At 29.6% G+C, this 25,689-nt stretch overlaps 4 protein-coding genes across 7 annotated transcripts; 1 reads left to right on the top strand and 3 right to left on the bottom strand.

Annotated features, from left to right (window-relative positions):
* Positions 1 to 921: 921 nt before the first annotated feature.
* Positions 922 to 2,268, bottom strand: LOC108459661 (cytochrome c oxidase copper chaperone 1-like). Its single transcript, XM_017759061.2, has 2 exons — positions 2,122 to 2,268; positions 922 to 1,311 (listed from the first exon to the last, which is right to left on the bottom strand). Exon 2 carries the CDS (start codon positions 1,280 to 1,282, stop codon positions 1,043 to 1,045), a length of 240 nt encoding a protein of 79 aa, XP_017614550.1. The 5' UTR covers positions 1,283 to 1,311; positions 2,122 to 2,268; the 3' UTR covers positions 922 to 1,042.
* Positions 2,269 to 4,280: 2,012 nt separating this feature from the next.
* On the bottom strand, positions 4,281 to 4,969 carry LOC108459477 (uncharacterized). The gene is made up of 2 exons (XM_017758850.2): positions 4,949 to 4,969; positions 4,281 to 4,869 (listed from the first exon to the last, which is right to left on the bottom strand). The coding sequence occupies exon 2, from the start codon at positions 4,834 to 4,836 to the stop codon at positions 4,402 to 4,404; it is 435 nt and encodes a 144-aa protein (XP_017614339.1). The 5' UTR covers positions 4,837 to 4,869; positions 4,949 to 4,969; the 3' UTR covers positions 4,281 to 4,401.
* Positions 4,970 to 9,017: 4,048 nt separating this feature from the next.
* Positions 9,018 to 15,717, bottom strand: LOC108458791 (probable hexosyltransferase MUCI70). 4 transcript variants are annotated; one of them, XM_053027877.1, is made up of 10 exons: positions 15,561 to 15,717; positions 14,364 to 14,909; positions 13,855 to 14,139; positions 13,303 to 13,516; positions 13,020 to 13,129; positions 12,733 to 12,932; positions 11,743 to 11,846; positions 10,936 to 11,123; positions 10,621 to 10,820; positions 9,018 to 9,676 (listed from the first exon to the last, which is right to left on the bottom strand). In XM_053027877.1, exons 2-10 carry the CDS (start codon positions 14,635 to 14,637, stop codon positions 9,488 to 9,490), a joined length of 1,764 nt encoding a protein of 587 aa, XP_052883837.1. In that variant the 5' UTR covers positions 14,638 to 14,909; positions 15,561 to 15,717; the 3' UTR covers positions 9,018 to 9,487. The 4 variants fall into 4 exon arrangements, with proteins under 4 accessions (XP_052883837.1, XP_052883840.1, XP_052883838.1 ...); XM_053027880.1 differs by having other exon boundaries at positions 14,364 to 14,906; XM_053027878.1 differs by having other exon boundaries at positions 14,364 to 14,880.
* A 6,169-nt stretch (positions 15,718 to 21,886) lies between these two features.
* Positions 21,887 to 25,689, top strand: LOC108457691 (proton pump-interactor 1-like). Its single transcript, XM_053027691.1, has 8 exons — positions 21,887 to 22,139; positions 22,675 to 23,063; positions 23,391 to 23,579; positions 23,693 to 23,872; positions 23,989 to 24,183; positions 24,383 to 24,481; positions 24,571 to 25,075; positions 25,164 to 25,689. The coding sequence occupies exons 2-8, from the start codon at positions 22,695 to 22,697 to the stop codon at positions 25,487 to 25,489; spliced, it is 1,863 nt and encodes a 620-aa protein (XP_052883651.1). The 5' UTR covers positions 21,887 to 22,139; positions 22,675 to 22,694; the 3' UTR covers positions 25,490 to 25,689.

Raw genomic sequence — 25,689 nt, 5'->3', positions numbered from 1 at the left:
GAATAATAAGAGGAGAAAACGAGAGAGAAGTAAGTTAAGTGTTCAAAATCATACATTTCTTATAATTTTCATTTTCTTTCCTCTCATTTTTTTTAACTCTACCAAGCAATGAATCGAAAGAAAATTACTTTTTCTTTCAATTTTTCCATATTTTCTACCAAGCACACCAATGGAAAGAATAAACATATTTGCTATCTTTCCACTTTTCCACTTCAATTTTTCATCTTTCCAACTTTCTTTTCTTCTTAGTGAGCAAAGCTTAAGGATGTGCTTGATTGAGTGAAAAAGTGGGAGGAAGGAAGGAGGGATTGAAAGTGGAAAGAAAATAAATATCAAGTGTGCTTAGTAGAAATAACAAGTGGAAGGAAAATAAGAACGATGATCATTTTCCTTCTTAATGCATACAAATGAATCATTCCAAATTGAAATGATAAATGAAGAGAAAATGAGAAAGGTTGAAATCAAAGGTGAATTTTGCAAAATTATGCTACTTTTAATTTTTTTTTTTCCACTCATTTTTCAACTCTACTAAGTAATGAATGGAAAGATTTTTTTTTCATCCTTTCCTACCAAGCATAACAATGGAAATTTATATATATAATATATATGTTTTCGCCTCCAATTTTTCATCTTGTTGATTTTCTTTCTACCCTACAAAGGAAATCTTAAATTTGCGCAATCTTCTTGGTCAAAATTTTTACCAACATAGGTTACACAATAACACAAGTAGTAATAGAAATTGAATAAGAGAGTCAGCTAATAGAAAAGTACAGAAGGGGAAATGTTTACTCAAGGAACCAAGGCATACAGAGTTTCGCTCTATCCTATCATGATTCATATAAGCATTCCAGATGTTTCAATTCATTCAATAGAGGTAAATAACCTCATAAAAAAGAAAAATAAAAAAACAAAAATGAACAGTTTACGATAAAGCTTTCTTTTTATTTCTGGATTCTTTTTTGTCAAATCATATCTGTTTAATCCTCTAATAACTAGTTTGTACCTAAAATTGTTTTCATTCTATGAACTTCAAATACCAATCTCAAACATTGAAGCCCTCTGCACGAAGGCATATACGATGAGCCTCTATCCATTTTGCACAAGCTTCTTCACCATGCTCCACAATGCATTCATCTCTCAGCTTCTTTGTCTCGGGGCAAGCACAGCAAATTTTCTTCTTTGGCTTTGATTCTGGACCAGATGTTGCCGTTGTTGATCCCCGGTTTAGCTGTAAGTGAGGCAAGGCTAAGGCAGATGTGTTTTGTGTTGGCAACTCACTCATTGTCTCAGACGGTAAGCAAACGTAAGATACTGTTACGGAAATCGAGAAAGAGAAAAACATATCACAAGAAAGCAGAAGAAAAATGAAATGTCACTAAGCACAATGAAGTAATTTCATCAAAAAAGACAACGAAAAACAGCTTAGGCCATGATAACATGAATCTTATCACAACCAGAAAACTGCAGATAATGTCTATTACTTTTTGTTTTTGATCATTCAACTACCAATATCAGCATATATACATTTTATACCATCCTTAATTGATACTGAAAGAAAGCGCATAACAATCACAAAACCAATTTATCTAGTATGATTTGAACTGAATTCGATAAGAACTTCACAAATTTATGTGAACAGCTAAAAGCAGGCCATCACTCAAAAGAAAACAAGAAAAGGTTCTTGAAAAGTTTAAAAGTGCCAATTTAGGTATTCATATGTATAGTTCGGATAAAATAGTAAACGAATAGGCATTAACTGAATTATTTCATCTACCCTTAACCAAACCATTTTTCGAATTAACCCAATTTTCGGGCAACTTAACAGTAAGATCAAGCTCCACCTTGATCCTCGCTAAAGTTTAGTCCAAAAAACATAGCCAATTTTCATCCAAAAAAAAAGGGAAAAGAAGCCATAATTCATCAGAAATACAAAAACCCAGACAGAAAATGACATGAATCAAACAAATTAACACTTTGCAATGATAAAAATCTAATCTTTTATCTCTACAAGTTTTTTTTTTTTCTTTTGTTTCCCATAGTTTAATCATTTGCCTCTAGTGAATCAAGAAATAGATAGAAAAACAAAAGATAGTTAATTAATTAATAAAAAGAAGAGCTTACCCTTGAATTTTAAGTAAACGGAGCCGGCAACCAGGTGAGGGGTTTTTCAGAGGTTTTAAGGGAGGCAAGAAAGGATGAAAAGTGATTCGGTTTTACGGTTTAAAAACAGGCCACGTTGCTGTCGGGTCGGGTCAGACCTTTTTATTGGTTGAAAATTATTATTCCTAAGAAAAGTAAATTGGAAATACTCACCCTATATTGTTTCCAATGATATTTAGGCAAAAATATTTGAAACAATGCAATTTTTATTTACAAATAAATAATAATTTAACAAATATTAATATAATTCTTTAAAAAAAACAATATTAATATAATAAGTATTCAATTTAATATAATTAAAAATACAAACATTTATTGATTTGTTGTTTGCTTACTGCCTTTATATAATTCAAAAAATACTAATTTTCTCGAAGTCTTTTGTTCATATTTCTCATAAAATAGTGTTATTCGATAATGTTTATTTAGTAGACTCCTTGGTAACCCAAGCGAGCATTCAAATAGCTGTCCTATGTTCATTCGTGAATGTACTCCTAATGGGTTGAAGTCCATATCAACAAATATTTTGTCTTGCAGATAAAGCATTATCCTGTTTAGGTAAAATTTTTGAAATGATTCCTTTATTTCTATGTCTTCCGGCTACTTTGATTTCGTGTTTTTGTGAAATATATACACAAATCTTTTTCAGATTATCGCAATTTAGAGTGTGATCGATAAATCAATGAAATTTTCTATTTTATAGAAAATAAAAAATTCCAACATTTAATTTCTTAATTAGGTTTGATAAATATATTAACTTTTTACTTAATAAAAATTTTCAACAAAAAAGTGTTATATATGTTATAAATAGCTACATATCATTTAATGTAAAAATATTAAATTCGATTTTATTTTTCAAAAATTTTATTCTTGAAATAAAATTATTTTATTAAAAATTAAAATATTCAAAATTTAACTTTTAAAATCAAGATTTACTAAATTCAAATAAAATATTTATATTCAGTGTTTAATCTTTATTAATATACTAAACAATTTTATAATACAAAATCAATATTTAATATTTCAACACTTAATTTTCAGTTTATTAAATGCATTATGTTAGTTCTGTTGACATCATTGTTATTATAACAATCACTCAACATAGATTCAAGAGTGCTCAAATGCTAAGGAATTATAAGTAAATATAGACATTGTTAGGAGGATTTTACTTGAATACCACCCTTAACCTAAACATGATTAAACTCAGACCGTAAAACAAATAAAGATACCTATGATCATGCAAAAAAATAGTTTTGATGTTAAAAGTTTTAAAGTTTAAGCATGTTTGTTTTATGAAAAATAATCAAACCAAGTGTAAAAGTTCAATTCTTTGTTAAATAAATCAAAGGAAAAAAGACTCATTTTATCGATTTTTATTTTCTTAATTCCCGTTCTTTCATTGATATTGGCAATTTTTTTATTTAACTCAATAAACTAACTGATTCTCAATCCAACTGATTAAATCAACTTACCTAGTTTTATATTTCACGATGACAATTTCTTACTTTTTTTTTTTTTTATTAGGCATGAAAATTACAGGGAAATTATTGCTTTACACTAGAATACATTGAGCCATGAAAAGTGTATTCTCACCATTGCATTAAAAGCAAATATGGCAACCTCATATCACATTCCTTTGCACTTTTCTTTCAACTCAAGCATTTTCCTTACCTTATGCAAGAATCAAGTAAGACACATTCTAAGATCCCCTTTTAGCTCCCTTGTTTTATTCTAAGGATTTAAATAATCATTACAATACGATTTTATAATTTATTTGTGGGGTATAGACTAATCATTTCTAATTCGAATTGAATTTTTTTTATAAAGTTAAATGTAAACTTGACCCAATTCTATTTGACTGCAAAAAAGTAACAATTTGAACCCATACATTTCTTTAAATCCAAATTAGGCCAAACCCAAAACTAACACAGCCGCGAAATAACTTGAACTTAAATAAGTCCAATTAAGTAACCAGAACTATTTAAACCCGAAATGATCCATGTAATAATCCAATCCCCTTCCCTAAGGAAACTTGAACTAAAATAATTAAAATCTTTTATGATCAGAACTCGAAATGATTTGAACACAAAATTGACACAAATCCAAATAAAATTGACACAAAATTGAACACAAATCCAGAAACACATGCTATTGCAATTTCTATTCAGATTTGATCAGTTTGGATTGAAATTCCAGAAATCCCCACCACTATGAACATACAGTTTATTCTTTTTTTCAATCAAACTAATCATATTTTTCCCTCCATGAACACACCAAAAGGAAAATCCAAGAAAGTGCCAAAGCAATATCCCCAAGAGCTTGTCTAAGCCATTCATGACCAAAACCCAGAAGCTTTCCTTCAAAACAAACTCTCCAAGTAGCCATAGAAACATGAACTAACACACACCCTTTAGCAAAGAAGCTTTGGAACTCTCCATCTTTAACGAATGCCACCATGAACAACACGAAACCAATAGTGAACAAAAGCAACCCAGAAAAGGATTCTGAGGTTTGGATCAAGAGTTGATCATGAGGCGTTGAACCTTGCAATTTGCTTGCTATTTCATGACCGTGACCCAAAACTATGACTTCCTTAGTGTAAAACATCATTAAAGCTCCACAAGTGATGGCGACTATGGATTGGAGCATACAGATAATGAAGAACCCTGGTAAGCTCATTGATCAAAGAAACTAAAGGAAACCTTTCCTTTTCTTTAACCAAGAACTTATTCAATGATTAGAAAACTTTGTAAGACATGATCTATATGTAAAAAAGAAAATAAAAACTTACTGGTATTCGAGTATTTGATTCAATGATTGGTGCATGATCTCGATTCTCGAGCTATTTTTTTTGTAAACAAGATGGAAGTTTGGATCTAAACCACTGACCCCAGAGCTGAGATTTTGGAATTAAAAGGGACTGGGTGGAATGGAAGAAGCAAAAAGGTGCTTATTATATGCATAATGATAAATTTTATCCTCAATGTTTATATATTTTTAATTTGATCCTTATTCTTTTTTAAATTAAATTTAACTATAAACCTTCCAAAAATAATAAAATAATTTTTCTAATGAAACATTGACAAAAATATTAATATTTTAATTATTATTTTGGTGTAAAAATACCTAAATGAACTAATTCCCTAGATTATCATTCATTACTTCTATAATTTCCTAAAATACTTTCATCATCTAAGTTATTCTCACTAATTCGACCTCAACTTCGTGCTAAGCTATATTGTATTGCCCAACATAATAAAATCTTAATAATTTCTAAAAAGTTTCAAGAAAGATCCTGAAAGACAAAGAGATTTATGTTCTTCTATATGTGCCGTGCTAGCAACCTGAAGTGGGTTGGCCATGGAACCCCATTCCTCAATCTCCAACATGAGTTATCCAAATTAGCCTTGGTCCATTTCGATAGATTTCTTAAGAAGACTTGTGTTTGGTTTACGTATATTTTGTACTGATATGATACTATTTATCTTATATGACACATCAAGAAATATTTTAAAATTTATAAAACTATTAAAAAACTAAAATTCAAAAAATATATAAAAAATAAACATGAAGTACACGGAAATTGTCATGTAGATTGTCATATTTAAAAATTAAATATTTTTGTTAAAAAAGTAAATCGATTATTTTTAAAGGTTGAGTCAAATTTAAATTTAAAAAAAGGAATACAAATTAAGTTGACAAAAATATAAATATTAAAGACTAAATTTGTTATAATACCTTTTATTATATAACATTGGAATTTATAGTGGAGGAAAATCAAGCCAAGTATCCAACTGTCCAAATAAATATAATTTTAACTATTTTACAAGAGATTTTATTTGGATATAAATAAAAAAACTAATAATAAAATGCCATGTTTCTATTTTTTTGGCTACTTCCAAATTCTGCAAAGAGACTTGAAACATAGGTGGGGTATGAAGTGATGGGTGAAAACCTTTTTTTCCTTTTCTACAATAATTACAATAATAGTGACATATGTTGTCTTAATGTTTATTATATATGGAATTGGATAAGTGGGGCCTAAGCTTTTAGACATTGTGTTGGCCTATGGATAAATTCTAATAAAATTTTCTACCTAAAAGTGCATTTTTTTTAATTTCTTGAATAGGGGAGATGTGATTGGTTGATTGGTCCCTTATTTATAGAGTAATGGGTCACCATATTTGATACTTTTTTGGCTTATCTGCACTACTTGTCAAATATGATAAAAAGTTTTATAGAGAATTTTGTATTAAAAGTTAGATTATGTTTTTGTTTCTTTTGCTTTTAAAATGGGTAAATTAGTCTATTTATGTTAGATTAAAGAGTAAATTGGTCTTTATTATTAAAAGTTTCATTCATTTCTATTGTTAAAATTTGGTCATTGTACGTAAATATGAGGTATATATGGCACACCACGTGTCATTGTTGGGTTATTCTATCATCTATGCCAGTTTTTAACAGTAAAAATGAATAAAAATTTTAATAGAAAGGACAAATTTGTTCTTTGATCTAATATATATGGATTAATTTATCAATTTTTAGAAGAGAGGCAAAATGCAATCTGACTTCTAATACAAAGGCCTCCATGGTACTTTTATCTTTTCTATTTCATCATTACAAATTAATAGTTTCACCCAGTTTATTATTTATTTCTTAAATAAACTATGGTGTAAAAATTTAAAGGTTACAATCTGCTCAAAGTTTTTGTACTCTTCGTATATGTAGAATTTAATCTTCGTACTTTTATTTTTTAGGAATTTAGTCGTATATTTGGAATTTAATCTCCATACTTTTATTTTAGGAATTTCATCTCTATTTTTGAATTTAAAACTTAAGTCTATTTGTTAACATTGATAGAATTCTTCCATGTTGGTGTGACATATTGAAAAAAATTGGTATCCACATAATACTTAAAAATTCACATCATCATTTTAATTAGAATAAAATATTTAGACTAACTAATAAAATTATAAATATTAAAATATTAAATTATGTCAAAATTAAAGTATATAAATTAAATCTCAAAATTGAGAGAAATATAAGAATCAAATTAAAATTTAACCATTCTTATAATTTAAAAGTAGAAAATTAAAATTGAAATTTACCCATGTAAAGAAAAAAAAAGGAAGAATAAAGGAAAAATGGACAAATATCCATTATTAAAAGGAGTAAGGCATTCCTTTTATATATATTTGTATAATTTTAATAGGTTTATAGTATAAACAATAAGTAGTTTGGTGTAATTCTAAGACACGTTACACTTTTAAAAAGAAGATTCAAGTTTGAAACTTAGAGACGACATTGTTAAGAGAAGGAGCAATAAACCTCAAATATAAACCGTAAATCAAATATAATCATATCAACTATAAAAAAAATCATAATAAATTCATATCTAAATATATCACATACGAATATTTTGGGGAAAAATAGAGTAACATAAGTCCATAATTTTATGAAAAACAAACATAATCAAAGTTTATCCCTTTTTCTTTAGTTGTATAAGATAATAGAACCTTGATCTCCTCAAAGATTTTGTATGCTTACTATCCAATTAAGGAAAAGCTTTAGTTAATTGGCCGAAAAGAACTAAGAAAAGGTAAAGTTTAGACTTTTAATCTCTCATTACAAAAATTTCTCAGAAAAATAAAAATGGTTAAAATTCAAAGACTTCTTGTGGTTGCTTTCTTTTAAATAAAATGTTTGGGTTTATTAATTTAGTACTTTAAGTCACCAAGAATCAAAGAAAAAATGGCAAATACTAAGATTCAAAGTCTAAATCTATTACGTTTTGAAGTTGAATTACCAACCAATTAAGTAAATCTCATATTCAATTGCATTCCAATTTTGGTTTAATGAATAAAATGGTACCTGAGTTTGCATTATTTTTAACGTGGTATTTGTATTATTTTTTTGATTTTATATAGTAGTTGTATTTGACAAAAGTTGTAGATTTAACACCTGAAGGTAGTAGTGACAACTTTTTAGTGTTTAATCTGAGTTTTAGGTTCGATTTGTTGAAAATTCATAATTAGTTTAGTAATTAGCTTTCATCAAATTAGCTCTAAAATCGAATTAAATCACATATATTGAACTGTATTTGACAAATTAAATGTAAAATCAAATAAATTCACAATTACCATTGAATATATTCTATTAACAAAATCATGAAAACTCAAACCTAATAATATTAGTAATTAACTTTCTTCAAATCAACCCTAAAATTCAAATAAAACACTAAAAGTTAACACCATTATCTTTGAGTACAAAATATAAAATTTTTGGCAAATATTAAGTACCAGATTGGGCTAAAAATAACACATACCACATTAAAAAAAGTGTCAAACTCATATATAAAATGATATATTAAGCCTTCAATTTTTACCAAATATTTGTATTCCCATGAATTATTCGCCGTCTAAATCAAATTTTCATGAATCAATTTTTATAATTGAATCGTTAATCTAACTAGTCAAGTTATTGATTCAATCAAATAAATTATTAAATATTTATAATATTAAAAAATAGAGAACTAATTCAACTAGTTTTTTAGCTCAATTTAACCATTCGTACCAGTTTGCTAGTCAATCAATTTAACTCCTCTCTCCTAACCGATACTCCCACCGATTCTCAATCCAATCTGCCAGGTTCCGAAAACAATGGCCTAAATCATGCTGAAACCTTAAAAGGATAAAGATTTCCACTTTGGGCCGAAGTCCTTGTAAATTTATCAAATGTTAGTCATATACCTCCCTTTAGATCATGTGAATGAGAGAATAGACTAAAATGGACAAGATTTATGCCTGGCTTTTACAGGAAACTCTACAATGGTCTATCAGCATATTAGCATGAGCAAGAGATTATCAAAATCTGCCTTATGGAGACTCTTAATTCACTTCCTTCAAAACAATCATAATATTACAATCAAGTGCAAATGATGACACCTTGATTCCGAGTGTCCAACAAATCTCATCATTTGCATCCCATTTTCTATTCTCCACTTGCAACCAAATGTATAACCTTGGGTTCAAGATGGAAAATTATTGCAAGGCTTGACCCCCAAAGAAGTGGCAAACAAGGTTGAATGCAAAAGATACAAGGAAAATGACAGCAGCTTTTATGATTAAGTTCAATCAGGATGTATAACAATTAAAGAATAGATATCAAAATTTCAGACAAAAGAAGTGCCAATTTACTCTTTAAATGATCCTAGAATCATCTAACTATAACTACTCCGTGATGACGATCAGAAACAATTTGATTTTGTTCAAGAAAAACGAAAACAAGAAAGCTACATTGCCTCCCCCCCCCCCCCCCTCTTCCTTTTGGCTCAGAAAGTACTTAAAAGAAACTGATCTCTATTACCACCAGCAGCCTTACGGTGACGCCTTGAACTGGATCTCCATCTGGTAACCCTCTTCCCTGGTGTTCTTACACGCATACTAGGCAAACCAGGAGGGCGTCGACTCACAGTAGCAACTGGTGGAGGCATTTGCTCCAATAAATCTCTATGGTATGTCTGTTAAGAAAAAAGAAAAAATCACTCAAGAAGATTACTTGCACCTACATCCAAGCACGTACATATCGAGAATGTTTGTCATATCCAATCAAAAGCCTCAATTTTTTAATTAAGCACTAATAAAATGACTTTTGACATAGCAAGATAATTGAAACATGTCTTCTTCTTTAATCTTCTTTGCAAAAGCTCTTGAAAAAAAATTGGAATAACAGTATACAGTCAGCCCTCTCTACAACAAACTCATTTGTCTGCTAAGATTTTGCCTGCTATATAAAGGTGGCTGTTATACACCTATAACAGCATGTTGTTATTCTATATCGTGAATTTCCATCAACTAAAGAAAGTAAAAATTATATTTAAAAACGAAAGAAAGAAAGAAAGTAGAATCAAAACAAAATTAAAAAACATATAACAGGTGCATGTATTATAACTTTAATGCATCTTTTATTTTACAATCTTTCACATGATTAATTATAAAGTTCATAAATCTAACAAGTTCAATTAATCAATGAGTTATCAAATTAAATTAATTAATTTATCATGAGTTACTAAATTCAAATAATCAATTTATAAATTTATGATGTTCCAAATTCATAGTAGAGTATTTAATTAGAGGACTTAATAGTTTATTGAATTGAGATCTTTAATTCCACTCATTGAAGATTAGTTTCAATTAAAATTATTTTTATTTAATAAAAGATAATTAATACGCTTGCTTATATGAAATAGCTATAATTTTACTTAAAAATTTAGTCCATATGTTGTTATGGAGAACTAATATAGTAAAGAACACCCTTCGTAACTATAGATGTTGCTGTTATAACCAAAAAGCTATTTTAGAGGGTTAAAATAAAACATAAAAAATCAGTTTTAACACCCCAGATTCATAATCCTATCAAGTTAATATGCCAATATTGAATAAAGAGAGAGAGATATATTTATACCTGTATGACAAAATTGCGTCTTTCACAATCCAAGAACATATTGATATTCCAATCAACTTTTGCCATTATTTTATCTCTTACTATCGCAAAACTTAACTGGTCCCTCGATGTAAAACGATCAACTTCATTGAACCACAGGCAGGTAAACAGATTTGTGATCGGAATATGTTCCTTTATGAGTACACAACCTTCGGGAACATCTGAAGAAATCAGTCACACACCAAAAGGCTAGAATTTTTAATAGAGAAATGGTTGAAATACCTTAGAAGGAAAAGGTGTGTGCATATTAGTAATTGCCTAAAATACCGTACGTACCACTGGTTATAGGAAACTTGGCCTCAGAATATGGTGTCAAACCCTCTTGTTTATAAAAACCCACCTGCTCGTCAATCGAGGAATTATCATATTTTCCAGCAGCTTTATTTGCTTCAGCCTCTACAAAGACATCAAACCGTCTGTAGTGTCTTGAGATTGCAAAATTAGCATTTTGGCGCCACAAGAATCTAAGAAGAAAAATGACCAAATAAGATAATGGGAAAAAAAAAAGTTAAATTATACCCCCAAATCTAAAGACAACTTTAAAGCATGCTTGCCACAAATCACTATGCCTAACCGGAGGCCATCTTCACTAAGTTACAAAAGCTTTATAGAGGACCAAGTTTTCCTAATTAAGTCCTCGGGTTGTACTGCCTTTTCTCTCTGCCATACTTAAATCAAAAGTATAACCCAAGAAATCATAATGTCAAACATTTACAAGTGTTCAAAGATATATATCTAGCAAAAGTCGCATAACTTTTTGGTTAATGAAGACTTTATATCAAATACAAGATGAAGCAAACTGTTCATTCCCATAGCATCACAAACATATGATACCATAATTTTGAGATTGCATTGTAGATGCTCTCGTTGTACTAACACAGAGTATTAAACCACAGTGATGGTTATACTTAAGTAGCTATGTAGCAAAACTTTGGTTAATATTCTTGAATGACAATGAGCCATGGTGTTTCATAATAACTAAGAGATGCAGTACATATGAAAAAAAGGAAATCATATAATCTAATTTAAGAACCAATTCTAAAAATCAGTGGCATATAAATATAATCACAAAATGAAGGTTACTTCTCAAGAATCTGGTAAGGATCCACAACTAGCTGGAGCTTTCCATCAATCCATATAGAGTAGCGAACATTGGGGAAGATTCTATGTAATAAAAGCTTCGGGACCTGCCATAAATACATGCGAGGTAAAAAAGACTCAGCATCCTTTAAGTGTAGATAACCTATGAAATTTCTGATAAGGATTAATCACCAGTTATTCCTGAAATGTCACCAAAGAACAACCTAGTCATGACACTTGTTCTGAATTTAAGTAAAAAATTTTATGTCCATTTTGAAGAAGAAAAACAGAGACAAAAATGAGAATCAACAACCCGATCCCCTCCCCCACCTCTTATCTTCTCATCCTTGCTCTGGCAGTGTCCAAAAAGCTTTACAAGAAGAAATCCAGTCTCTGAAATTGAAAGTGAATTCAACTACCATAGGACAAGTTCACCATTGTTGCTAAAACTGTAAGGGACTAACTTTCAAATTACGTTTACTTGTACTAGTTTCAAAAATTATGAAGGCATCTCTGCACCTAAAGATATGCGCGTCTTCCAGTTTATCTATTACAACCAAACAAAACTGAAACACATATAACAGCAAACTGCAAAATGAAATACACTAAGACACGATGAATGTTAAGGTTCTAGTAGCCTAGACCCTAGAGAAAAAAAGAATACAAATGAATCAAATTGCAAAATCTGCCTTTACATTCCAGGCAATAGATTGTAAAGTTATACACAAAAAGCAAAATGATTTAATGAACTCAACAATAGTGATTCCTACTTTCTTGCATATGTATTCAGAATTTAATATTGTTGATATAAGAAAAAAGGAAAAAGAAATAAATATCTAATCTAAGTTTCAATGATCTCATGAATGCTCAAACATGAATCAGATTGCCAAAATTCCAAGTAGTGATCAGAAGTGTGTATATACATACATACATAAATACACACACACATATATATAATCAAAGTGCAAACTAACCAAACTGAAGTGTGCTAACCTTCCCATTACGTCTTGCATCACTGTAAGGAACATTGCGGACAACAACAATTCTCCACAATCCCACCCTTTTACTGCTTTCCAAAATACTTTTGTTCTTAATATATGCCTCCGTTTCTTCATCAATAAACATGTAAAAAGGAATATTTTTCTTTGCTTCTTCACTAACGTTCCTGGGCTGTTGTATTACGTCATAGTTCCCTAGAGAAAAATAAATAAAGCAATGATAAGGATCAATCATGCATAAAAGCAAGAAGCTTTTGTGGAAGCTTGAACACCTAAAAGTACCAAATATGGCCGATGCAACAATGATGTCATGGAACTGCTGCAACTCTGCAAGGTCAGACTCATCAAAATCAAAACCAGTCTGCAGGCCTGGTTTACTTCGCTTAACAAATCTGACAGAGAAAGTATATAAATCTAATATTAAAAAGAAACTAGAGGAATAGGGCATATTATGAAGAAAAACTATTAATTGAATCACTTAAATGCACCATATAAGCCATGAGAACTGCACAAGTATCAACCTGAAATGTCTGCACAGAATATGCTGAAGGAGAGTGAAACCTACCCGCAATGCACTGTCATTGACTCTTTTACATCAAAGGAATTGCTTCTCTGCTTTATAGAAGGATATCCACCAAAGTCAGAGCCCCCATGTGGTTCAGTTTTTATTGGATTTTCATCGTGAACATATGTCAAATTTTGAAGCACTGGAGATGCTGAGGGGGAGCTTGGCATGCTAGCAATAGCCTGATCCACAGGGAGATAACATACTGGACATGCTGAAAAAGGGACGAGCAATAATAAAAGGGATGAACAAATTGACACACTATTACAAGATGAGAAAATGTTATTTCATTCTTATGATTATGCTTGGATCAGTTAATTTTGGTGCAATAGTAATTATGATCTTAAAAAGAAAAGGCACAGAAATAAAAATCCAATGGTTTTCTGGTAATATATTATGCTATTCTTAAACAAACATGTTTCCTACTGTCTCAAACTACTGCTTCCAATGCATTCGTGAGAAACAAACATCAATAAAATACATCCAAGTGCCAAATTTCAATATTTAATGTCACTCTGATGATGAGAACAAGAAGAATGAACTGAAACTTACGGCGAGGTCCAATCCGTCTAAGATTAGGTGGAGGCGGAGGAGGAAATGTGAACTTCGTGCATGGATGGTTTGATGGTAAAACAATTGCACCTTTGGAACCAACAATTCGAAATCTATTTTCTTCGTCTTCGTTCAGAATGTTTGCCACTAAATAATTTTCATCGTTCTGCTTATCCTTCTTGCCAAAGATCCATGAAGCTCCAGGATTGCTTGGGGCACCATTCACGTAAGGAAGAACCATGCTTAGAGTTCCAATCTGTTGATCAACATTTAGACTAATGGTTTCTGGTTCATCAATCATACAAAACACAAACCAGAAAATATGAATAATTATTGCTTCAATCAAATTACCATGCTGAGAAATAAAAGTCACAAAGTCATTATATTAAAGAGAGCCATTGGTACCTATTTTACCAATAGAAGTACAAGTAAAACTTAACGCTTTACCAATCAAGATCCAAGAATCCAATTAGAACCTAGAACCAAGAATAACAGAAAAAGGGACAAACCTTTGTCCACTGCTAAAGAACCCAAGACAAAGACCAAAAGGGCAAAGGCAATCAGAAGCAGCATGGAAATCTTCCGACAACCAAGACACCGGCACCAAACAGAGGGGAGAGACCTCTCCTTTTCTCTAAAACCTGAAAACATCTTGGTTGAATTCTTTCGTACATTGGCCAAAGATTTAGAGTGCAAAAACTTTTCATCCCCAGGAATAACACCATTGATGTCCGGCAATGTCCCATAACTCCACATACATACACCCAATGACCCTCCAGTCATTGTATCTCAAATCCAACCCCAAGTTCCTCACTCATTTCCTTTCAAAGTCTCATTCACTCAACCATCCACAATATTTTCCTTCCCAAAACCTATACAAACTGGAACATTTTTCTTGCTATGGCAATTCAGAAGCTGAGCCAATAACACAATTCTCCATTTTAAACAAAGAGTACTACGAATATTGGCTAAAAATCAAACATATATACCAAAAACACAGCTCTCCAAAGCTCTTCACTTTCCAAACTGTTCACAAAAACCAGTGTGATTAACTTCTGTTACAGAATGAAAAAAAGAAAAAGTAAGAAAATTCTTTCTCTAAAACACTTTAAACAAAGATTATAAATATTTCTTTTTCCATATTTGCACTTAGGAACTTCAGATTGTATAAACAAAAACCAATGACCCAATTCTCCATTTTTGAGTAAAAAATCACTAATCATGACAACACACAAACTTAATGCCAGATTAAAATGAAAAAAAAAAATGCTCCTTTAACCAAAGTGATTGAATTCTGCTAAAACAATGTGGCAAGAATTAAAACTTTCTCTACATTAATCCTCAAAATAACAATAACCCATTATTCCTTTCCAGAAAACTTGGTCTCGGAAACCAATGCGAAGGAATTCTATCAACCCAACCAATAATAATTATTAGACATAGAAACATAAAAGAAATGGTATTGAAAGTTACCGGTTCTGAATTTCACGAAACTTCATCTCAAAAACCAATATCATCCAATTTGTTAAATCCATGAAATGAGGGGGAAACGGATAAGACCCAACCCCCTCCCCCAAAACAAAATTGTAATCACAGTTTAAATGAAAGAATTCTATTTACAGGAATTTTAATTCCAGACCTAAATCAAACCCCCAAAAAAATGAAAGGAAAAGTATTACTAAAAGACGAGTGATTAAAATACTTACCTTTAACCAAAAAAAAAAAAAAAAAAGGGGTATGTCCCTCTTATGAATTCTGAACTCTTTTTTTATTTTCTGTTTTTCTTCTTTAATTTTCTGTTGAATGTTTTGAGTTTGTTTTCTGATGGTGACTGTGTTTAGGTTGGTGGAAAACGAAATTTTAATTTAATTTAATTAATTAATTATTTTTTTATTTATTTTATTTATTTAGGTTTTTTTGGTAAAGTAAATAAGATCTCGAGACAAAACTGAGGTTTTAGGACAAGAATTCAATTTTATCTTACGTGGATAATCTGTCCGGACGGCGAGCAATCAAATGCGGATGTTCCTATTTTATTATTACGAAGATACCGCTTGGCATCTAGTTATTGGTTGCTCTAAAACATGTGTTTTTTAAAATGCCAAAATTAGTGCAAGCTGGGATAAGATGGGTCCAAAGGTGAGAAGCTCGATTTTTGTTAAATAGATTTTCAAGCTTGAGTGTTGTTGATAGTGAAATATTGTTACCAGAGCTTATCTTTTATTTAAACATTTGGTTTTACTCCATTTTAATTAAAAATTTTAATTATTACTCAATTAAAGGTAAAATTAATTTTTTTAGAGATTGAAGTTAAATTATAAATTTTATGAGAATTAAAATATAATTTTGTTATTATTATATTAGTTCATAATTTTATATTCTTTAAAAATATTAAATTTAAATTTAAATTTTATTATTTTGAAAGGTTAAAATAAAATTTTATTATGTATTAATATATAAAATTACAGGTTTTAAAGGGATTAAATCATAAATTTCCATTTTAGAGGTTAGGGTCCATGCCGCCGCTTCTGAACCTAATATTAATTACTCAGTATTGATATTTAAAAAAACATTTAAAAATATATAATTTTAGTTGCGATATTAGAAGAGATTTGTATTTTTCAAATTTTATAGAATATGTGTTTAATATTTTTATCTCAAAATATATGTATGGAATAAGAAGTTTCGAATACATGAAAAGCATTAAAATTTTTGGATGTTTGATCTTAGACATGTTCCATAGAGGTAAAATAGAGGCGAATCTAGGGTTCTTTAAAATGGAAAATTGTTATTTAGGTATTTTAAAATTATTAAAATTTTAAATTAGTAAAGGTAAAATTATACTTTGGCCCCTAAAATTATAAAAATTTGATTTAATCCTTTAAAAATTATAAATATATAGATTATAAAAAATTAAAATTTCATTCGACCCCCTAAAAAATTATTCTGGCTTCGCCCTTGAAGTAAAACGTTTTTAGGAAATTCTATGTACTTAGGAGTAGATTGTATTTCGATTTTTTAAATAAAAATAGATAAATTAACTTTTATATATTTTGAAACGTGCAAATTAACTCCTTTTTTTAATTTTCTGTTAAATAATGGCATGGAATATGTTGAAAATTATTTTTTTATGGGTAAACTATAAATATGATCATCCAACTATGTCTTTCATTCTATTTTGGTCACTCAACTATTAATTTTTTGATTTAATCACTAAAGTTTTCGTAATTAGATATTTTAGTCACTTTGAGCTGATATAGCATTTTTTATTGGTCTAGTATCGAAATTAGCTCTCCAATGTTTACACATTCTATCAATTTGATCCTAAATATAAAAAAAGAAAAAAAAAACAAGAAATTTAGCCATCAATGTTTACAAAAGTTGTTATTTTAGTTCTAGTTTTAAAAAATTCAATAAATATATCCCTCAATATTTACAAAACTTGACAATTTAGTTCTAACTCTGAAAATTTTAAATATATGTATTTTAAAAAAAAATTATTGTTAGCCCTTTATAACACATCAACTAACTAGTGATTGCAATGGGGCGTGGCAAGGCGGTTTTTTACCCGCCCTGATCCAACTCGATGCTCTACTGCCATGCTCCAACCTCAACCCCAAGTTTAAAAAATTTAACCCACTCTAAACCTAAACCCGAAAATTAATAATATACCTGACTTCAATCTAGCCCGGTCCGGTCCGATCTGATCTGATTTTATTTATTTTATTTTTAGGTTTTTTATAAATTTGTGATTAATTAATTTTTTTTTCTAGAATGAAAGATTTTGGCACTATTTCTTATTAGTTTTGCTTAATAATTTATCTTCAGAGTTGTGTGCTAATGTATATTTACACATATGCTGCAATTATAACACAAAGAAAAAGAAAGGAATAAAAATTCCGTTAATAAATTATTAAATTAAGATAGAAAGTGAGGGGAATAACCTTATAGAGATAAAAAGGCACTAGTATAGATACGGTAGAATGAGACTAGTAGTGATAAATTTTAGGGATTTTTAATTTAATTAATATTATATATGTATATATGGTAATTTTGTAAATGCCTTGAGGCAGGTGGGCGGTTTTATTCTAAACTCGACCCCGATTCAACTCAACTATTTTTAAAAATTAACCTAACTTGCACTGACCCCCCAACTTCAACAAAAGTATCCCAACTCTATCGAGTCAGATCGACTCGAAACCTGTCGAATTCAGGTTTTTTTTCATCTCTATGGCTAACCCATGTGAGAAATTAAAAAAAAAAAACTCTCTTTAAAGCCACTTGCAAAAGAACTCTAAAAAGTAGTGACTTTAAAGAGAGTAATATTTTTCTTATTTTAATATCACACATGGGTTAGCCGAATGGTTATAAAGGGATAAAAATATTTTTTTTAAAATATAATTATTAAAACATTTACAATAAAAACATGTCGAACAATAAATCTTCCTTTAGACCAATTTATTATTCATATGTAAAATCGAATAATTGTTACATATTTATTACTATACAACATATAATTTTGTTAAATAATCACAAAACAATAAAAAAACGATTCACACATGATATTCATTTAATCGAACAACACAAAAGTTGTAAGCTTTGCCATTGTAAATTTTCATTCTAAAACTTTACATACAAATATATAAAATAATAAACAGAAGAAAAAATTAAATCAATTGTCATATAATGGCATTTTATAGGTAATTTCATGATTCAAAAGGTTCGCAATTTAAAGTTATACCCATCGATAGATAAGAGATTATATGAAATTGTAATTTAATTAAAAATACTGAAAATTAAGAAAAAAATTGATTTGTTATTCTCCTATTGAAATGAGATAGGGATGACGTGGAATCACAATTTCATACAATTATTTCTCCCCATAAATATTAATAAAATGAAACCTGTCCAAAATTTGTCTTTTTTTTCCTAATCAAACAAAATAACAAATATTTGTTTTATATATATATATATATATATATATATATATATATATATTACAAAAGCAAAATAAGTGTCTTCTCATGAAGATATACCTTAATAAATATTTGATATGTATATTACCAAAGCAAAATAAGTAAATAAACAGCTAAAACGGTTGTTGTTTGACTTTTTCTGTTCACATTGTCTGCATCAATCAAAAGCTCTCATTCCCCTTCTCTTTACAATCTAGTATTTTTTTCATAATAGCTTTGAATGTCATGAATCTACAAACCAAAATCCAAATAGCTTTCTTCTCTAATCTTCAGCACTGACTATTAAATCAACTTGGATCTAAAGTATGTTCTTCAACTTGTTGATGGGTATTGATCCACCATACTGATATTTGAATAGTCACCTGGAGCTTGCTAGTTGGACTTTAAAAAGAAAAAACCCTAATGATCTAAATAAAACTTTCAAATAGTTAAGTAACTTAATTAAAACTTAATAATCATTTTGTAACTTTTTGAAATTAAACGATCAAAATATAAATTTATTAATAATTTAGTGACATTGAATGTAGTTTATCCTTTTATTAAAGTACATAAACTTAATTTTTTATTTAATTAGTACTTAAACTTAAATTCCGTTATACACTTTAATACATTTACAATAACACCGTAAAAATTGATTTTGTAATATCAATTCTATAAAAATCACTCATGCGATGAACCAAAGAACCGTTTTATTGTAAAACATTGATGGTGATAAAATAGAATATCCATTCCATTGAACCAAACTTGTTGAGAGTGTTCAAAGTCTAACCTTTAATTTTGCAATACCCTTGATTGATTATTTAATTAAATTAAGCTTTTTTTACTATTTATTCTTCATTTCTCTCTCTTTTTTTTTTGTCACTTCATCCAAAGAAATTAAGGATTAAACAAAGTTTAGCACTAAACTGACATAATATATAAATATTGAGCATTAAATTTATTAAATATTTTTAGAATTAGAACTAAATTGATGAAATATCTAAATATTAGAGGGCTAAACTTTAATTATGCCAATAAAAGGACACATTAGCCTTCGTTTAATGATTTAATAGTAAAGTGACCAAAAAATCAAAATTTAAAAACATTGGTGACTAAATAAAATATTTTATAGTTCGGAGGTCAAAATAGAAACATTGTTATAGTTGAGTGACTATCTATTTAGTTTACCTTAAAATTTTCTTTGCAATTTACTTTTAGATAATTTGTTTTCTTTTAATAAAAGTGTAAAGACTTAATTTCAAATCTACATTAAACCTATTAGTATTTAGTAGAATTTGAGCAATAATGACGTGTTTGGTTGGGTGGAAAAATGGAAGGACGGGAGGAGAGAGTAGAGAGTGGAAAAGTGGAGAAAAAAATAAATTTTGAATGTACTTGGTAAGGAAAAAAAAGTGAGAGAAAAGAAAATAGAAGGGACGATTATTTTCCATTTTAATGCGTAAAAATCAATCTTTTCAAATTAGAATAACGAGAGGAAAGAAAATGAGAAAGATTGTATATTTTAATTTAAAATTATGTATTTTTAAATATTTTATTTTATTTCTTTTCATTTTTAATTCTACCAAGTTATGGCGAGAAAGAAATTTTCTTTCATTCTTTTCTCTTTTTTCCATCTTCCTATAAAGCACACCCATAAAAAGATAAAAAATTATTTTTCATCTCTTTAATATTCCGACCTTTCTAATTTTCTTTTCACTCTATTAAGCAAAACCCGAACCCAAATTTGGAAAATAATTTTTACACTTCTTTTATTAGGAAAATATAAATAGATATGATCCTAAAACTACCCCAAATTTAGAAATTAGAATTTTACAAAGATTTCATTCCAAAAAAAATAAAATTACCATAATACAAGGGTGTGATATTGAATTCGAAACAATATAGGGGGCATTATTGTACTTTTGCTTTTCAACAGATATGTCTCTCGTAATCATCGACTCGACATTCTCGTGAGAGATTTGAAATTCATGCAAAGAACACGTGTTAAAAGGAAAATTCTACTAAAATCAAGCTTATTAATTTGGATTTATTTCCTTCTTTTACTTTTCTGTTTTTCATTTTTATCTTTTTCTTTCTTATTTTTATTTTTATTCATGCCCTAATTATTATTATTATTAATTTTAAACCATTTAATATTACGTTTTAATCATATTTACTCTTTTTGATAAAATATTTAAAATTACCCATAACTTCTCCTCAACACAATGAATAGGATGGTAATGTGCTTCAGCGAACTCGAACAATGTTCATATTAATCGAGTTAACATTTAATCAACTATGATTTAATTATTTTATCTTTACATGTTTAAACTATTTTTCATGTCAATTTTATAATCTTAATTTATTTTTGAGAATACAATGAATAAAATAGTTAGTATTATATCGGTGAACATATCATTTTTATCTTAATATTGATACATATTGATATGTTTTGATGTACTATTTCAAATTTATCATTTTTTTGAAATTTTTCATATAAATATATAATGTAATTTTAATTTCTTATCAATTATATACTATTTTAGTAAAAAAGAGAGTTATATATGTACATATAAATTTATCTCAATTACATTCATATAAATATATTTATAGGTAAAATATAAATTTTCAAATTACTAATTAAATTCAACAATTTAATTTAATAACCAATACATTTAAATGTAATTATGGAAGAATTAAAATAATTAATATAAAAATTTAAAATTGATTTAGAATGTCAAAATTTTATATTAATTATCGAAATAAATTAAAACACACTGAAATGATAAAATTATATTAAAATTTTAAATAAAATGGAACATAGACTATATTGTAACGGATGTAAATTTTTTAATATTTTAAAAAAATAAACAAATAAAATAATAATTCTAGTTTGATCGGTTCAATTGAATAATACTATTAAAAATTTTAAAAATTATAAAATAATTTATGCCTTATTTTTAAGACCAACCAGTTCCCTTGTTAAAATATTTTTTATATTTAAAAATATTTTTATGTTTTAAAATACTAATCAGTATTTAAAATCATAATCAATTTATTATTTTTGAATTACCTTAAAAAAGTTCAATCTGTTTAATTTCTCTCTCTAGAAGACAAGCATTAATATAAAGCTAAAATCTTTCCCTTTCAGAAATTCCTTCCTTTTCGTACGTTTCTCTTTCTAGTGATGAAGAAGAACTGAAATTGGAGAGAAACAAAACTGAGATTTGACCCCATTTCTCCTTCATTTCCAAACCCTCTTCTGTATTTTCTTTACACGCTTTTACTCCACAAAAAGGGTCTCTCACCTCTTAATAATCTCTCTAAAAGGTTAATCATATAGTTTTTCTTTCATTTTTCATGTTTTTGTTTCTGGGTATTTTGCTTTTCATTTTATCTCATGTTTGTAAATTTCTGGGTTTTTTTTTCTTTTCTATTAGTTTCATATGATTTTGCATGTTAATTTTCTTGATGGATAAAGTCTTGATCTTTTCTTGTAGCATGAGCTAATGTACTTATAATTTAGTTTTTGATCTAGATTTTATCTGATTATTGGTTTTCTCCATTATAGTTGATCATTTATTTAGACTATATACATATAATTTTGCAATTCTACTGTTTGTTCACTCTTTTGATCTGATTAATGAGAATACTAGCTAAAGGAATGGCTTTAGGTTGCACCATTTCAAATTGTATTGGCTACACTGTTCTTTAAAATTTATTTATTTTTAATATATATTGTTTTATACATGTCTATCAGGTGTCTGGTTTTAAAATTTTTATTTTATGAATGAAATAATATTTTATATTTATATTTGTTGTTATATGACATGGTATCATAATCTTTGCTTTTGGATGTTTTCAGGTAGCTCAATTTTGTGTTTAATGGGTGTTGAGATTGTTGATTCAGACCTGGCACAATTGTCTATTGACAAAGTGACTGAAGTAGACAAATCATTTCTTCATGAAAATGGGAAACTGGATAAGGATCCAACTTATAATAACCCCATTGAAGTTGATTCACATAGTGAGGAACCAGATAAGGAAGAAGAGAATGGTGCATTCGATCCCCACTTTCCGAAGGATGTGGTCGACGAGTGGCCTGCACCTAAGCAGATCCACTCTTTTCATTTTATTAGGTATCGCTTCTACGAAGATCCGGCTATAAAAGCCAAACTTGATCAGGCTGATAAAGAGATACAAAAGTGGAATAAAGCCAGGTTTAAGCTTACCGATGAATTAAAAGCAAAAAGAGTGAGTGAAAAGTTATTAATTTCAGTTAGATGTATTGCATGGTAGCCATTAATTGTCATACGTTTAAGATAATTATTAGCCCTATCATTATGTCATTACAGTGTGCTTATTGTAATACGATGAATGTAGGGGAGTTAAACCGGAAGCATTTATTTGAATGTTTGAAAATTATGTCCTTGAAATGTAATGACACTTACAGATATGCTATTGGTATAATGATTTGTTATTGTTGTGTTTGCCTTCAGAATTTGAGAAAAATTGTGAAAGAAGTACAAATTAATGGCGCTGCCAGTTGGCTAAATTGTGAATATCTTTATGTTAATGCAGGCAGAACGATCAGAGATGCTTTCGCAAGTGAGAGCACTGAATGTTGATTTTGAGCAATTTAAGACGATTTTAGATGAGAAAAAAAGGGAAATAGAACCACTGCAGCAGGCTTTAGGCAAGCTTCGCAATAATAAAGATGTTGATAATCGACTTAGTTTATGTGCATCTGAGGAAGAGCTCGATTTTATTGTATGATACTTCTATAAACTTTGACTGCATTTAGATTTATTCATTGTTTTCTGCTGCATTTAATGCTTTTCATTTTCTCCTTTAGTCACTTCAGTGGAATTTATGAATTGCAGATCCATAGCTTGCAATATCGCATTCAACATGAAAGCATCTCATTGAGTGAGGAGAAGCGAATCCTTAAAGAAATCAAACACCTGGAGGGAACCCGCGAGAAAGTTATTGCTAATGCTGCAATGAGATCAAAGATTCAAGATTCATTAGGCCAGAAAGAAGACATTCAAGATCAAGTTAAAGTAAGAAAATTTTATTTTCTGCCTTTATCCATCGGAGTTTGCTCCTCTTTTTATCTGTGAATATAGAGCACCATTGTGTTACACTAAAAAAACAAAGCTATATTTGTTTATTGTAGCTTATGGGTGTCGATTTGAATGGAGTAAGGAAGGAGCAACATGCAGTCTGGTCCAAAAAAAAGCAAATTAAAGATAAATTGGATGAAACTGAGACTAAAATCGAGTCTTTACAAAATGAGCTGAAAGCTGTGACCCTGAAGAGGGACAAAGCTTTTGAAAACATTCAGGAGCTGAGGAAACAAAGTGATCAGGGGGTATCGCCTTTTCTTTGCTTCAACTCTTAAGATATCTGTTTCATGTATATACTTGACCATGTTTGAACATTTTCATTTATGCATGAATAACTAGTGTCACTTAAGATATTAAATGATACATATTATGTCTACTTCCAATATTCCTGCGCATGATGTTACTAATGAATCGTTTTAATTACTTTCTTTCTCAAAATTTCAGAATTCTCACTTTTACCAGAGCCGTACCATTGTACACAACGCCAAACTGCTTGCTGCACAGAAAGATATAAAGGCTCTTGAGGAGTTATCAATTGCGGAGGTTTGTTGAGACTGCTTGGTAATGTTACTTCCAGTGTATCTCATTTGCTTTATATTTAGCCGCTCACTTATCTTTTATATTCCTTTTAGGTTGAGAAGTTTATGGCTCTCTGGAATGGCAATAAAGCCTTCAGGGATGATTATGAGAAAAGAATTCTGCCATCCCTGGACAGTCGGCTATTGAGTCGGGATGGTCGGATAAGGAATCCTGATGAGAAACCATTGGTTGCACCCGAGAAACCAGTGGATTCTGAAACCGAAACAATTCTGAGACCTAGTGTAAGACAACCAAAGGAAGAGGCCAAATCAGGTCCCCAACCAGATACTAAACTAGCCAAAAAGGCCCCAAAAGATGCCGAGACTATAGCAATGGAGTTGAATCCTTTGTCGGATATTAGTGTTGTAGCAGAGGAAATATTGGTATCTGGAAAATTGCAAAAGAACAAGGAAGTCGATGCAGCAAAACTGAAAGAATTGAAGAGAGAAGAGGAAATTGCGAAAGCAAAGCAAGCCATGGAAAGAAAAAAGAAGTTGGCCGAAAAAGCAGCAGCCAAAGCAGCTAGAAGAGCTCAAATGGAAGCTGAAAAGAAGCTCAAGGAAATCATTTACTTCCTTATCTGGTTTCGCTTTATCAGTTATTTGTTTGTGGGTTGAAACTGAAACTCTTTCGATCTTTTTTTTTCAGGAGCGTGAAAAGAAAGCTAAGAAGAAGGCGGCAGGATCAACAAATGCTGTGAATTCTGAGGAACTGCTTGAAGCTGTGGCAAAAGATTCAGAACCTGAGAAGGTTGATATTAATACTGATGCACCTGTTCCTGCTACCGTTTCAATGAAGGGTAAAGTACCAAAGGAGAATACTAGTAGGTACAGGAATCGAACCAAAAGAACCGATTCACTCCCAAAAGCCATCCTGAAACGTAAGAAGTCGATGAACTATTGGATGTGGGCAGCTCCTGCTGTGGTGGTTGTGCTGGTTCTTTTAGCATTATGTTACTATTATCTTGCCTGAAGAAGTTTTAACTTGAATGGAACTAGAGTTATAGGACAATCTTTATCTTATTTAGTTGAACAAACATTCTATAGTGGCAAAAGTTAGTTAATTTTGTTCTTTGCATCCCCATGAAGGATGGACCAGAAACTCATAATGTTACCGGTAGTTCAATCTGAATGCTATATCTCATAGGCCGGATTTGGCCCAGGCTTAGACAA

The sequence above is a fragment of the Gossypium arboreum genome, chromosome 5, assembly GCF_025698485.1.
Source record: "Gossypium arboreum isolate Shixiya-1 chromosome 5, ASM2569848v2, whole genome shotgun sequence".
In the NCBI taxonomy this organism is placed as follows: Eukaryota; Viridiplantae; Streptophyta; class Magnoliopsida; order Malvales; family Malvaceae; genus Gossypium; species Gossypium arboreum.
This window is presented reverse-complemented; position numbering and strand designations above follow the sequence as displayed.